The sequence below is a fragment of the Paramormyrops kingsleyae genome, chromosome 9 (genome assembly GCF_048594095.1).
Source record: "Paramormyrops kingsleyae isolate MSU_618 chromosome 9, PKINGS_0.4, whole genome shotgun sequence".
NCBI classification, from domain to species: domain Eukaryota; kingdom Metazoa; phylum Chordata; class Actinopteri; order Osteoglossiformes; family Mormyridae; genus Paramormyrops; species Paramormyrops kingsleyae.
This window is the reverse complement of record NC_132805.1, coordinates 28,014,300-28,030,622: the sequence shown is the minus strand read 5'-3', so window position 1 is coordinate 28,030,622 and position 16,323 is coordinate 28,014,300. Positions and strand designations below refer to the sequence as shown.

At 41.8% G+C, this 16,323-nt stretch overlaps 1 protein-coding gene across 1 annotated transcript; it reads left to right on the top strand.

Annotated features, from left to right (window-relative positions):
- Positions 1-1,690: 1,690 nt before the first annotated feature.
- LOC111840904 (C-C chemokine receptor type 8-like) lies at positions 1,691-15,954 on the top strand. The gene is made up of 5 exons (XM_072715927.1): positions 1,691-1,870; positions 3,433-3,930; positions 11,579-11,645; positions 11,755-11,804; positions 12,608-15,954. Exons 1-5 carry the CDS (start codon positions 1,833-1,835, stop codon positions 13,611-13,613), a joined length of 1,659 nt encoding a protein of 552 aa, XP_072572028.1. The 5' UTR covers positions 1,691-1,832; the 3' UTR covers positions 13,614-15,954.
- Positions 15,955-16,323: the final 369 nt, after the last annotated feature.

The window sequence follows — 16,323 nt, the reverse complement described above, 5'->3', positions numbered from 1 at the left end:
CAACAGGCAAGGAACTCAGTCTCATTGTAGTTCCTCCAAGGTAGCTATGGAACCTTTTTAGTCCAGGGGTAGGGAACGTCCGGTCGCCTTGTTGCATCTGTCCCACGAGACATTTTAAAAATACAAAAAATTGTCTGAAAAATACAAAAACCTACAAGCTTTTTGCGTCCCCCATGCTTATGTAGCATAAAGATCACAGTTCCTGTTGCACTGTAGGAAAGTGACACTAAGAGACCAGAAGCTACAAAAGTTTCTGCGAGCTGTAACGCGCTGCACTTAGTGCCTTTTCACAGTAGGGGTTGGGTACAGCCTGGTTCCTGCATACCAGTGGAAAAGCACCATAAGTGCAACTCATATAGACCTTCATGAGGAAGACCATAAAGGACAGTGTGATCCGACCTGGCCTGGGAGACCAGGGCCCCACCCTAGAGCCAGGCCTGAGGGAAGGAGGAGCATGTTCTGAAACTATCTGGCTCTAGGACCACAGAACATAACCTCTCTGATGGGAAAGGAGCCTGAGCTGGTGCAGGAGGGAGATAGATACCAAATAGTCTGGCTCACCTCAACGCACGACTTGGACTCTGGAATGAAACTCCTGGAGATGGACTTGTCTCTATTCCACTCTGTGGTTGCCCAAGGTGAGATGTGCCAGGCAGGTTTGGGTCTATTTATAGCCCTACTGTTTGGTGCCTGTATGTCAGAGTTTATCTCAGTGAACAAGAGGGTTGTCTCCCTTTGACTTTGAGTCAGAGGATGGGCACTGATTGTTGTTTGTACATATGCACCAAACCCCAACTCAGAGTATCCTGCTTTCTTGGAGACCTTTGGATGGACAGCTGGAAGTCGCTTTGGAGTCCATTGTTCTGTTGTTGTTCTGTTGTTCTGTGTTCATAAGAGCACCAGACACCAGAGCACCCTAGGCTGAAGGTTGATGATTGATTTTGTAATGATTTCATCCAATCTGTGGCCGCATGTTTTGGACACTCAGTTGTAGAAAGGAGCTGAGCTGTTGACTGATCACCACCTGGTAGTGAGTTGGATCAAATGGTGGGGACCCAAATGTCTTGTTAAGGTGTGCTGGGAGCATCTGGCAGAGGCCCCTGTCTAGGAGATTGTTAACTCACACCTCCGGCAGAATATCTCTTTCCAAAGGGGGTCAAGGGACATTGAGCGTGAATGGGCCATCTTCTGGGACTCCACTGCTGAGGAGGCTATAATGCAGTTCTGGATGAGCAGTTATATATGTCCATGAGGGGGTGTGGGGGGGGCACAGTTGCAGATTTAATAGCTTGTTACAGCTCTGGATTGTAAACTACCTAAAGCATGGAATCTTGGGCAAAAATATAAGGAAAACAACAGTTCTTTCCATGCATACCTTTTGTACCAGTACTGAGGTTACCAAACTGAAGTTTTTCCTTTGCAATCCAATAGTGTTATTTCTAAGAGTGATGTTTAATATCAATTGTTCCAAACGACGAGGCTCTTTTTCACTCCATAGATTATAAAGGGCACATCCACGTTGCATTTCCATATAATGGTAAGACAATCTTGCATGTGGTTTTCCACCCGCAGCACCTGCAGAGTGCTAAAGATTATAAAAAAAAGTGTTCAGTTTCAGTATAACGTCACAGCGCTTACCTTCAGCAATTCTTCCGTACACCAAGTAGCTCTTAGAGACTGTCAACTGCAGATCTGCACAATGTATGCTGAAGTAAGTACTGCACTCTAATAAACATCTTCAGCCACATTTGTGCTACATTTATTTCTGGGAAATACAATTTGTTTTGCCCGTCCTGACATTACTACAGTAATTTCTACAGGGAGTCTAGACTATGGACGACAACAGCTTCACCACTGAGTTGATGAGAAGGTATGAACAATTATTATCACCCCAAACTCGGAGGTTATTGTTCCATACCCTTAACTTAGTGCATGCAGGAGCTTCATAGTGTTTAAATCTGGTTTGCTTTTTTATAGTGTAATTAAGGCATAATACTGAATAAGGTGGTACATATTGCAAGAATATAAACAAACATCCACTGGTCCCTTGTACTTGTTTACAGATTAAGAATCACTCAAATTTAAAAAGAAAAAACAGCATTGTCTGAGATGTTTGGCTGAATGCATGTTATATATGCTGGAGTTAGAGTTTGTCTTATTATACTGTACAGTACATTTCCACAGTCAGAAACATTACAGCCCGACAGTCAGCAGGTATTACTTGTTCTGAAAGTTGGGCAGAATTCTTTATATAAATATTGACCGACTACTGTGTGATGCATTTTGTGATTTGTACTCAGCAGGTGGGTCTTCATTTCTTAAAAATGTTTTAGCAACTTTCTTCTAAGACACTTGATACATTTGCATGCAATGTACAGTAATATAGATCTGAAACTTGCCACAGTTCAGGACACACAAGGGAGTCCATCTTTAATACAGTATATATCTTTACATGTCTTCACAGCAGTAGGAAAAACACAAAGAAAAACAGGGAAAAAATACTTTGCATTTATACTTTTTAATTTTCCTTGTTGTTCATAAATACTGTGTATTTCCTAACATTTCAAATCATTACAGAATAAGGCAATTTCTTTTTACAGTGGTGATTCTTAATAGGCTGAATGCCATTCAGCAGTATATACTAACTATGCAGAGGTCTGACTGTTGGGGTGTTTTTGTGAGTTACGCGTCATGCGATTTTCAGAGAATTCCAAGAGCTACCATCTACCATGAAGGAGCTGTCCCGAGTCTCTGAAGACGGGACTGGTGTTGCCTACACCTTTCGGAGAAACAAAACATGCACACAAATAGCAAATTATAGCCATGAAAAGTCTATTTCACAAATTGTAAATCGCTTCCTCAGTGTAACTATTACTTCCCCCACCAGGCTCTGTATATAACAGCCAATGAATATGAGGCCATTTCATAGGACTAGGTGTAAACTATTGCAAAAACACTGTTTCTTCATGATTTTCTCATATTCCAAGATGAGAATACCACCATACTGCTGAAGTGAAAAGGAATTCAAGCATGGAATGAAGTCAAATGGCCTCCATGGCTATATCTCACCAGCAGCTAACCTTCATGGGAAGTAGTGGAGTGCAGAGTCTGAAGTAGATACCTACCTGCATCCCTCAAGTCTGGGAGGCTTTTCTTTGGTCCAAAATCCCACTGCACACAGTTAAGCTCTTGCATGACAGCATTAGAGGAAGGAATGAAGCTGTTCTGAAGGCAAATAGTGGCCCTGTTCTTTATAGGGTTTTATATTGAGTGGTGTTTCTGTTATGTTGTAAACCCAATGTTTATCTACTATTATGTTTTTATTAAGTTGATCATTTATTTTTTATTGTTTTAATTCTAATCAACTTTGTCTTGCTTTTTATATTTTGTGTTGTACTGAATCCCTTAATTCATTTGCATTATATTTTACAGTGAGGATGATTTCACATCGGACTATACCACCCCCGAATACTCCGATGAGTATGACATTCTGGGTTTTGGACCATGCAAGTATGAGAGACACAGCACTGTTTTCCTGCCTGTGTTTTATTCCCTGCTCTTCGTGTTCGGGGTAATCAGCAATGGCCTCGTCTTGTGGGTCATGCTGATACGTGTGAAGCTGCAGAGCATCACTGACATCTGTCTCCTGAACCTGACTGTGGCGGATCTTCTGCTACTCATCACCCTGCCCTTCCTGGCCCACTACTCGAGAGTGGACTGGGTCTTCGGTCCTGCCATGTGCAAAGTCGTCATGAGCAGCTACTACATTGGCTTCAACAGCAGCATCTTCTTCATCGTAATCATGAGCATCGACCGCTATCTGGCTGTAGTTCATGCCGTGAGTTCCCTCAAAACCAGAACACGCAGATATCAAGCCATCATGATTACCATAACCTGGATCGTAGCACTCCTGAACAGGATGCCATGCATGTATGATAAGTTTATGATTTCCACAGTCACACCACAGCTATCCCAGACAAGCAAGACTGAACGGTCCAGAACAACTATGAATGTCACTTCTGTTTAAAGGAATTCAGTATTATTGTTCTTCTTACTATTATTTGTCATAACCTTCTCCTACGATCCTTCCGTATGCCACGCCCCCTCATTACCTTGTGTCAATTCCTGATTTTATGCAGCTGTTTCCTATTATTTCTGAGCAGTCCTGTGTATTTAGTCCACGTTCAAGTCTGTTTCCCCAGTCCGGCCATTGATGTTGTATACCGTCTGTACCCTGCCTTGTTGATTCTGCCGTAATAAACCCTGTTTCCTGGATTCCCTTCTGCCCGATCCTGATTCCCCCGCTCCCTGCTTGCTCGCCCGACACACGATCATAACATTATTATTATTATTGTTATTATCAATTATTATGACAGTTGTAACATATTCATGTCATACTGTATATTTACTATTCATATATTTTCATTACAGTATAACCCTGTTCTTTACTCGAATGGTAAGAAATAATTTCAGTTTTCTGCATAATGGAAAACTAGATTTCACTTTGTTCATTAAGAACATCCATGTGATTCTTCTTCATTAAATAAAAAAACAGATTTCTACTCTGTTTGCAAGTTCTAGGTCTGCATTATGTCAGCAGATGCCTGAATATTTGAATAGATCTCAGCTCTACCCACAGAACTTGACAAAATTAGAAAATCTGCCACCCAAACACTATGAATTTGCTTGAGTAAAGCCTTTTGTCTTTACATTTCCTTTCATTTAGCAGACACTTATCTGAAGTGACATATAACTACTGTCATGACTATCTTGTGATTTGTTCTGCTCTGAAACATAAGCAAGCAAGAATGTATGCTATGTACATTACACTTCATTACTAATTTTAATGATTCTTTTAATCAGGGGACATGATCCAGGTCTATAAGATTCTAACAGGTTTAGATGCTGTTCAACCGAATAGTTACTTCAGCATTAGTTCAAATACAAGAATTCGTGGCCATAGGTGGAAATTAACGGGAGAACATTTCAAACTGGATTTAAGGAAGCACTTATTTAGACAGCGTGTAGTCAGAGTATGGAATAGTCTTCCTGATAACGTAGTGCAAGCTGAATCCTTGGGTTCCTTTAAATCAGAGCTAGATAAGATTTTAACAACTCTGAGCTATTAGTTAAGTTCTCCCCAAGCGAGCTCGATGGGCCGAATGGCCTCCTCTCGTTTGTATATTTCTTATGTTCTTATGTTTCTAATCCATTTCTGGATTCATTTCCTTAAATGGAAATATTTAGATAAAGCGATCTGTAGATATTTTGCATTACACAATCTTTTATATTAGAAAGCATATATGGCTTTTTCAGATACAAGCTCTTGCAGAAGTGATGTCTTTTTACAAGGAGTAATATTACATATTCTTTATCTACACTTTACATATCTAGCGGTCCTTTTAAACAAAGCTTTAAACACTTTTTGAGAAAGCAGTCAGCAGATAGTTGGCAGTTAAGAGGTTAAAGAAATCATTCTGCCAACAATGAGATTTGAGCTGGCAACCTTCCAGTCAAAGGCAAAGTATCCAAACCCAATGAGCCACAAACTGCCCTCATTGAGGGACTTAAACCTTCCAGTCAAAGGCAAAGTATCCAAACCCACTGAGCCACACACTGCCCTCATTGAGGGACTTACGATTTATCTGGTATTGTGAAAGTCACTGTCCATTCCCTGTTGCCAGCTATGGGTGTTACGTTTATACTGTGGAATGACGCTGCGTGGTCCCATGCTGCTTCTGCGAATAAAGGTTCAGGTCCTCTGCCCACCAGACAGTAATTAGTGTCCCCTAAGAGTGACATTCGGAAGAATCATATGCTCAGCTGCAAACTTGGATGCTCTAGAAACTCACGCAGTTTCCTCCTGATCAGTCTGAAATTAGACACTGATGTCAACGTCCTGATGCGGCAGCATCCCCCAAAGCAGATGTTTTAGAGAAAGAACTGATTGGACGGAAGAAAAGAGTCTAACGGTTCCTAGTTGTAGCCCCTGGTATTCGTTTCAAAGCCCTATGCTTCTGTATCACCTACAGTATAGGAAAGTTAATGCTGCAAGTCAGTGCAACTCATTTGCCCTCCACAGACCGGATGTTTGCATTGACTGTACTGATGCATATTTACCGATAACGATCTTCTTGCACTGCATGTGCAAAGCTAACCAGTGCCTTATCAGCTGGTCGTTGCTCCTTGATATTACGATTCAACCCTAGACAGGGTTGTATAAGAATAGAGGCATGTGACAAAGCGATCAGAAAGGGAAGTAATGCTTATTATGGGGAGGGAGGGGTTGAAATGTAAACACCAAACTAAAAGCCATTTGGGGAACCTGCAGCTTTTGTTAGACACATATGAGAATAATCACTAGAGCACACAGAAGTAAGAATCAGCCTTAAGGGTCAAATGCCAGATATGCAGGCACAGAAAATTGAGTGTGACATTTTATATTCACGTTATTTTGTAATTAAGCATGAACGACTTTGGAAGCGTCTTGGCAAAGTTGAAAGAACTGCATTGTAGGTGGACCGGGAGGACAACTGCTTCAAATGAACGACCGTCGTTGAACAGAGGAGGTGGCCTAAGACGTCTATCACCTACCTACAATGCAGTTCTTTCAACTTTGCCCAGACGCTTCCACAGTCGTTCACGCTCAGCCTCAGGTGGTATCATTGAAACACATGAAAGCCAGGGGGAACAACAACAACCCACAGGTGACCATCTAGTGCTAACGACTTGAGGATTCTACAGGGTTCATCAACCTGCTATGCCAACCAGTCAGTCAGAATTGAGAAAGCACTCTGGATGGAGTGCAACACTTCTTCTATGAAAAACAAAGTCCAGTTGCTATTGCATAACCCTTTTTTAGGATAACCATGACCTGGATAACTGAGAATCTCCACAGACATCTGTCATAAATTAAGTTTTTTTTGGGGTGCATTTTGCACCCCCGAAGAAAGTATGCCAGCGATAATTGACGTCAACACTTTTTCTATCATTTTCTGCATGACCGTATGTAAAACTGGTGCACTTACAATGTCCTAGAGGATAACTGCTGTAATTTTAATAACAACATGGTAGTAGCCATAGAAATGGGCAGGGGGTGCAGAACGCACCCCAAGGAACCATTGAGAGTTAAGGGTGAAATGCCAGATATGCAGGCACAGAAAATTGAGTGTGACATTTTATATTCACGTTATTTTGGCAGATTATTTGTCGTCTCGCATTTCTTCAGGGGGCTGAGCCCCCTGAAAGGCTGGTTAATGCTTTGTCTAGCCTACGCCGTTGCAAGCATTTATATTCGTGCGCTGGTGTGTCTGTGTTGCTCAGCAATTTCACCGACAAAATGCTAGATGATACGTATTTTTAGATGTTGCATATATTGTCTTCCCACCCTAACATATATTCCATTGTCGAATCATGCAATTGAAAGAGAAAAAAACTAACATTTAACTAAGTATCCATTTTCTGAGTCCTGCTTACATTTGTGCTGCTCCAAACTTCCTGCAGAAAATTTTGGAAAAATGTACAATCAGTTTTTTAAATTTCCCCTTCTAAAGTTAATGTCTGTGCTATTTTTTTAGTTGTGCAATGTATAAATAAAATTAAGGAGGTAAATGAAGATTTGTAGATCTGTTGCTACGACGCCTAGGATGAGGTTTCTAATGCTAGATATAAATATCACTTCGGTTTCAATCAGCGGTGTAAGCACACCAAGGATGTACACTTTCTTCACTCTCATAAAACACGAATGCAACCAAGTGAACCAATCACATTTCTTGTGGTCAGTGTTGCTGCAACATGTACTTACATTTCTGGGGAGATACACGTCAGGCTGCAGCATGGAGTCCACAGCTACGCTGTACTCAAGGTGTCGATTCTATGCAGAAGTATAAATCACGATTTAAGGTTTAAATGCTAGAATCCTGGTCCTTCTTCAATATGAATGAAAGAGCATGTGGTAAGTGGTCTAGGAACCCAAAGTCATCAGCATAGCTGTAGAGATTGTTTATGAAACATGCAGCACGTCACCAATAAGCTGCTGCTGCAGCAACCGGAACAGTCATGTAGGTCACATGACCATGATGATAAAGAGTCTGGCGTCGCCAAATCCGACAGCAGGGGTACTGGCGAAGACTCTCGCGAGAAATTTCAGCATGACATCTCTGCCGTGATGAATTGTTTGGGGATTTTTTTTTTGTTTGAAATTAATTGCAGCCTCTGAAGTTTTATGTACTGCTCTTTATCCAAAGCTGAAGAGTGCAGTAAGCATTTTAAAGGCATCCATACAAATCATAATTGTACTCATACATATGAGAAATGTCAGAAAGCTTGGACACGGGGCAGCCAATCAGGAGGCTCAGGAGGATTCCCTGTGGGCTGCACAGCTGTTGTGCTGGTCAGAAACAAAATAATTTGACAGGTTCAAATTGAGTCTGTTGAACACAAAATAATTTTTTCAACTTTAAAATTCTACAATAATGCTTCAAAATGTTAACCAGTGAAATTTCTCTCTTCCTGTCCCCCCCCCCCCCTCTCTCTCTCTCTCTCTCTCACACACACACACACACACCACGACTGCTCTGCATACAGAAACACGCAAATATGTGGCATATGGAACTGTGTGATCCCTTGTCATTTAGAATTGAGTGCAGTGCACAGTCACTGAGGTGCTTGCTATTCCTAATCATTGGAAGTTTCTCAAACGATGGATGTTAGAAAAAGACCCGGCAAGGCTGAAAAAGACAGACTGCTTAAACAGGTCAATGCACTATTTATTATTTATTTCCTTCCTGAAAGTCAATTGTGTAGGGCAGGGGTAGCCAATCTTACCCGCAAAGGGCCGGCGTGTACAGTATGCAGGTTTTTGAGATAACCTGTAGGTCAGCTGTTCAAACCCAGGTGTGAGGACTCTTCAGTCGATCAGTCCTCTAATTAGTAATCTAATTAGGGAGTTGCAGCGAAATCCTGCATATACACCGGCCCTTTGCGGATAAGATTGGCTACTCCTGGTGTAGGGTCTACATGGTAGGGTCTGCCGAGGCAAATTGATCCTGGCTGGGTGGCCGGACTAATGTCGCTTTTCCACTACAACCAAGAAACGAGCTGTACCTGAGCCATACTGCAGAGTCACACCCAGTCTGTATCTGCGCTGACATGGCCATGCATGCTTATTAGCAGGGCCAAAAGTCTGACTAAATCGAGCTGGTTGCATCACCACCGTCTGATTGAACTAAATGCACAGAGATACCAATGATCTGCATCGATATGCATGGATTATCTGAAGGAAAAAAGGGCATAATATTACATTATTCAATATTAGTAGTATCACACATAGCATTACTAATAACTTAGAACTTAAAAATTTTGAACCTCCTACTTAAAAATGTACTAAATGTAGGATCACACATGTGCCTCTGGGATAGCAGGGCAAAGCAAGATCATTGGACAAAAGTGTCATGGCCTACAAGGGAAGAAATGATTGTTTGCGCTGCGAATATCATGAAGAAGCCGCTGGTGGACAAGAACAAAATCATTCTCTCATATTAAGCTAGGATTGATGAAGCAGTTTGATAGGGCTTTGGACAAAATCTGTAATTGCTTCAAGTACATTTGTAGATCACTCCCTGGACTGAGCATGGAAAAACTAAAAGCTGGAATCCTTGATGGTCCTCAGATTCATAAACTCATGAACGATTCCAATTTTACCAAATGCGTGAATGACACTGAGGCTTCGGCCTGGAAGAGTTTTGTCTCTGTTGTGAAGAACCACTTGGGTGATCACAGAGCAGACAATTATAATAATTATAATAATTGGTGCAAGATATGCTTGCTAACTTCAGAAATTTGGGAGTTAATATGAGCATAAAGCTGCTCCATAGCCATTTGAACAGATTTCCAGATAACCTTGGAGACTTCAGTGAGGAACAAGGCGAGAGGTTCCACCAGGATATGAAGGTGATGGAGGAGAGATATCAAGGCAGATGGGACATACACATGATAGCAGACTAGTGTTGGAGTCTCCAACGTGATTGTCCTGATGAGACACGTAAAAGGAAATCACATAAACAGCGTTTTTTGAAGCAATGACATTAATAACAATTAATAACTAATTAATATTGTATTAATTAATCAAATCATACATAACTTTTTCCTGTCACTGTTAGATATTTTTAATTTCTTTTTTGCATGATGTTAGACTGTTTACTTACTAGTTGTAACTAAAATAAAAATATTTTTGCGATTCTGAATGCTTTTCAAACGTGTTGCATTAATTAATTAACTAACTAGCTATTAAATATCTCAGAAACTACCATGAAAGTGCCTTTTCACAGTAGGGGTTGGGTACAGCCTGGTTCCTGCATAACAGTGGAAAAGCACCATAAGTGCAACTCATATAGACCTTCATGAGGAAGACCATAAAGGACAGTGTGATCCGACCTGGCCTGGGAGACCAGGGCCCCACCCTAGAGCCAGGCCTGAGGGGAGGAGGAGCATGTTCTGAAACTATCTGACTCTAGGACCACAGAACATAACCTCTCTGGTGGGAAAGGAGCCTGAGCTGGTGCAGGAGGGAGATAGATACCGAATAGTCTGGCTCACCTCAACGCACGACTTGGACTCTGGAACTAAACTCCTGGAGATGGACTTGTCTCTATTCCACTCTGTGGTTGCCCAAGGTGAGACGTGCCAGGCAGGTTTGGGTCTATTTATAGCCCTACTGTTTGGTGCCTGTATGTCAGAGTTGGTGTTAGTGAACAATAGGGTTGACTCCCTTTGACTTTGAGTCGGGAGAGGGGCACTGATTGTTGTTTGTACATATGCACCAAACCCCAACTCAGAGTATCCTGCTTTATTAGAGACCTTGGATGGACGGCTGGAAGCCTCTTCAGGATCCATTGTTCTGCTGGGGGACATTAACACTAATGTGGGTAATGACAGTGAAATCTGGAAATCTGCGACTGGGAGGAATGGTCTCCTTGATCTGATCCCAAGCGGTGATCTGTTATTGGACTTCTGTGCTACCCACAGTTTGTTCATAACAACCATGACTGAACATAAGGCTGTTCGTAAGAGCACCAGACACCAGAGCACCCTAGGCTGAAGGTTGATGATTGATTTTGTAATGATTTCATCCAATCTGCGGCCGCATTGCTGAGGCAGCTATATGCAGTTCTGCTATATATGTCCCTGAGGGGGTGTGGGAAGGCACAGTTGCAGATTTAATAGCTTGTTACAGCTCTGTATTGTAAACTACCTAAAGCGTGGAATCCTGGGCAAAAATATAAGCAAAAACAACAGTTCTTTTCATGCACACCTTTTGTACCAGTACTGAGGTTACCAAACTGAAGTTTTTCCTTTGCAATCCAATAGTGGTATTTCTAAGAGTGATGTTTAATATTAATTGTTTCAACGATCGAGGCTATCTTTCACTCCATAGGTTATAAAGGGCACATCCACGTTGCATTTCCATATAATGGTAAGACAATCTTGCATGTGGTTTTTCACCCGCAGGACTTGCAGAGTGCTAAAGATTATAAAAAAGTGTTCAGTTTCGGTGTAACGTCACAGCGCTTACCTTCAGCAATCCTTCCGTACACCAACTAGCTCTTAGAGACTGTCAACTGCAGACCTGCAGAGCGTATGCTGAAGTAAGTACTGCACTCTAATAAACATGGTCAGCCACATTAGTGCTACATTAATTTCTGGAAAATACAATTTGTTTTGCCCGTCCTGACGTAACTATGGTAATTTCTACAGGGAGTCAAGACTATGGACAACAACAGCTTCACCACTGACTTGATGAGAAGGTATGAACAATTGTTAGTCACGCTCAACTCAGAGGTCATTGTTCCATACCCCTAACTTAATGCATGCAGGAACTTCATGGTGTTTAAATCTGGTTTGCTTTTTTATAGTGTAATTAAGGCATAATACTGAATAAGGTGGTACATATTGCAAGAATATAAACAAACATCCACTGGTCCCTTGTACTTGTTTAAAGATTAAGAATCACTCAAATTTAAAAAGAAAAAACAGCATTGTCTGAGATGTTTGGCTGAATGCATGTTATATATGCTGGAGTTAGAGTTTGTCTTATTATACTGTACAGTACATTTCCACAGTCAGAAACATTACAGCCCGACAGTCAACAGGTATTACTTGTTCTGAAAATTGGGCAGAATTCTTTATATAAATATTGACCGACTACTGTATGATGCATTTTGCGATTAGTAATCAGCAGGCGGGTCTTCATTTCTTAAAAATGTTTTAGTATCTAAGACACTTAATACCTTTGAGTTATAACTTCCACTACCGTCATTTATATTATTCTTTGCATGCGATCTAATATAGATGAAACTTGCCATAATTCAGGACACACAAGGGAGTCCATCTTACATGTCTTGATAGCAGTAGGAAAAACACAAAGAAAAACAGGAAAAAATCCTTTGCATTTATACATTTAAATCTTCCTTGTTGTTCATCATAAATACTGTGCAGTCCCTAACATTTCAAATCATTACTGAATGAGGCAATTTCTTTTATACTAACTACATTGTTTGAACTAAATGGATATATGAACCTGCTAAGTCTTTGCTATCATTTTTTACAGTGACTATACTGATTACAGTATACCTCCAGATTTTGGATTGTGTGAGTATGAGAGACACGGCGCTGTTTTCCTGCCTGTGTTTTATTCCCTGCTCTTCGTGTTCGGGGTAATCAGCAATGGCCTCGTCTTGTGGGTCATGCTGATACCTGTGAAGCTGCAGAGCATCACTGACATCTGTCTCCTGAACCTGACTGTGGCGGATCTTCTGCTGCTCATCACCCTGCCCTTCCTGGTCCACTACTCGAGAGCGGACTGGGTCTTCGGTCCTGCCATGTGCAAAGTCGTCATGAGCAGCTACTACATTGGCTTCAACAGCAGCATCTTCTTCATCGTAATCATGAGCATCGACCGCTATCTGGCTGTAGTTCATGCAGTGAGTTCCCTCAAAACCAGAACACGTAGATATCAAGCCATCATGATTACCATAACCTGGATCGTAGCACTTTTGGCTTCATTTCCTGAAATAACGCTCATTGATGTTCATTTACAAAATCACACAAGGGTCTGTGATACTGATACTAAGGCATCCTTGAGAGCATTTGGCCTGTTTAAAAGGAATGTGACCAGTCTTCTGATTCCATTTTTCATCATGGTGTTTTGCTACTCGATGATCCTGAGAAGAATACTTCACCTCAAGTCAAAAGAGAAGAAGACCATACGTCTCGTACTGCTGGTGGTCATGGTGTTCTTCTGCTGTTGGACCCCCTACAATGTTGCATCATTCTTGCAGGCACTAGAACTTTTCTCTATCTACATACCATGTGAATCCAGCAGAGTCATTCGGTTGAGCCTGCAGGTGACGGAGGCTGTAGCCTACTCCCACACCTGCTTGAATCCCATCATTTATGTCTTTGTGGGCCAGAAGTTCAGAAGGCACCTGTTTAAACTCCTGAACAGGATGCCATGCATGTATGAAAAGTTTATGATTTCCACAGTCACACCACAGCTATCCCAGACAAGCAAGACTGAACGGTCCAGTACAACTATGAATGTCACTTATGTTTAAAAGAATTCAATGTTGTTGCTGTTGCTATATATATATATATAAACAAGCATGCATTGCAGTCTATCAGATCATCTCAACAACTTACAGAATGAATGTAAAAGCAAATATATTCATTTCCGCCTGGCACTAAGCATGTAATACTTCACAATACTAAGCCATAGAAAGGTTCCCAATGAAACCCCTGCATTCCCACATCATAGAAACTCTAATATCAACATTTGTAAGATCATATTTGTAGTGCCTGCAAATTTTTAATTGATGAGACTGAAAATTGAGAAATTTCAGCAGGTGCAAGTAGTTTTTCCTCATAAGAAGGATGATATCAAGACTGTGTCAGCATTTACACATCAAATTATGACATATCTGTGTAGCCCAGAATGTCCTGAAAACAAAACCATAAAGCACATGTGGGTAACTCATGTATAAACCATGTAATAAGTCTATAATCAAAGGGATAGAAAAACGCTCAAAAATGGAAAGGGTTCAATGGGTCATTGCGGATGTTGCACCTTTCTGTCATGGTAAAGAGAGAACTATTTATACAGCTTTTTTTTTTGGGCGATCTACATTCCTACCCTCATATATGATCACAAGCTTTGGGTAGTAACCGAAAGAATGAGATCATGGATACAAGTGTCAGAAATGAATTTCCTTTGCAGAGTTTCTGGACTTGGCCTTCGAGACAGGGTGAGGAGCTCGGACATTTGGGAGCAGCTTGACGTAGTGCCACTACTCCTCCCTATCAAAAGGAGCCAGTTGAGGTGGTTTAGGCGTCTATCTAGGATGCCTCCCTGGGGAGATGTTTCAGACATGTCCAACCAGGAGGAGACCCTGGGGCAGACCCAGGACATGCTGGAGAGATTATCTCTCTCGGCTGGCCTGGGAACACCTTGGTATTCCCCCGGAGGAGCTGGAGGAGGTGGCTGGTGAGAGGGAGGTCTGGGCATCCCTGCTTAGGCTGCTGCACCCGCAACCCATCCCTGAATACGAGGTAGATAAATGAGGGATGAATGGATAGTATAAGTATTTTTGATCGGCGTTTGGTCGAATCAACAGGTGCAGCAGATGTGTCAGGAAAGACTCTTGAGATGAATTTCAGCATGACACCTCTGCCGTTGTGGCTAAGGACGCAGGATGACTTTTCGTCGAGATTTATTTTGTTTAAAGTTAATTGCCCGTGAAGTATTATGTATATTAAGTACCGCTCTTTATTCAAAGCAAATGAGCTCATAAGCATTTCAATGCATCCATATAAATCATACTAATCATGCTGTTACATAGGGGAAACACCAAAATGCCTGGACACAGTTCTAGATGAGCAGCTATATATGTCCCGGGGGGGGGGGGGGGGCAAAGTTGCAGATTCAATAGCCTGTTACAGCTCTGGATCGTAAGTGTATTAGGATGAACTTGCAGATGATTACGTCCCCTAGAATTAATCATTGCCCTCCTGTTACTGTCATACATATGAGATGATTGAGTGTTTGGACTAATCGTCCTGAGATTCGAATACGTCGTTCATGATTCACCCATAATATTATTGTGCCAAGGTCGAACTGCACAAACATGTCTTTCATTAATCACTTATATAACTTGTTTCTCATGAAAGGAGTCAAGATTCTTATCTTGTAACGTCCTAAAAAAAACCCTTGCTCTGATCGGTTTCCGGGACATTTATCTCGTCTTCGGGAATAAGGGAAAGCGTTCCTCAAGGACACTTGTCTTGTTATCCTTGATTGAAACCGCAATCAGCATTACCCGGACAAAATTGGAAAATTAAGAGCGCATTGCCTGATGGGAGGGGTGAACCTGGCCAGCTCGTCCTCTGCCCGCATGCAGCGCCCAATTTAGTATAAGAAAGGGGGAAAACTCAGTACTGACCAGAGCTCAGCCGTGGGATAGAGCGCGCATCACCCGGCATTTCTCGGGACTTACGTGTTGGTCTCCTGCCAGGACTGAAACGGGCTCCCCGGTCCATGTGTGAAGGTGGGTGATGATGGCACGTCCGTGTGTGAAAGTGGGTGATGATGGCACGTCCGTGTGTGAAGGTGGGTGATGATGGCACGTCCGTGTGAGAAGGTGGGTGATGATGGCACGTCCGTGTGTGAAAGTGGGTGATGATGGCACGTCCGTGTGAGAAGGTGGGTGATGATGGCACGTCCGTGTGAGAAGGTGGGTGATGATGGCACGTCCGTGTGTGAAGGTGGGTGATGATGGCACGTCCGTGTGTGAAAGTGGGTAATGAGGGCACGTCCGAGTGTAAATAGCTCTGCAGCTGCTTATGCATTTTAATCATCAAAGGGACTACTTATGCATTGTTTTTCCTGATATTTCATAACTTTGTATCGCTTTTAATAAAAAATATCTGAGTGAACCTAAGCATGCCTGTTTGTTCCTTCGAGAGTCCTATATATCCCCCTCTCACAATTTACTACAGTAAGCTACCCAATGCATGGAATCCTGGGCAAAAAAAAATAGCAAAAACAATAGTTCTTTTCTTGGCTACCTTTTGTACCAGTACTGAAGTTACCAAACTTATGTTTTTCCTTTTTGCAATCCAATAGTGTTATTTCTAAGAGTGATGCTTAATATCAATTGTTCCAACGACCGAGGCTCTTTTTCACTCCATAGATTATAAAGGGCACATCCACATTATATTTTGATATGATGATTAGACAGTCTTTCATGTGGCTATTGCCCCCACAGGAAA

Bases quoted from the DNA above. Each gene is read 5' to 3' on its own strand.
- LOC111840904 (XM_072715927.1), top strand. From the start codon at position 1,833: ATGGACGACAACAGCTTCACCACTGAGTTGATGAGAAG. The intron at 11,646-11,754 runs GTAAGTACTGCA...TAATTTCTACAG, and splicing joins CCTGCAGAGCGTATGCTGAA to GGAGTCAAGACTATGGACAA. The intron at 11,805-12,607 runs GTATGAACAATT...CATTTTTTACAG, and splicing joins ACCACTGACTTGATGAGAAG to TGACTATACTGATTACAGTA.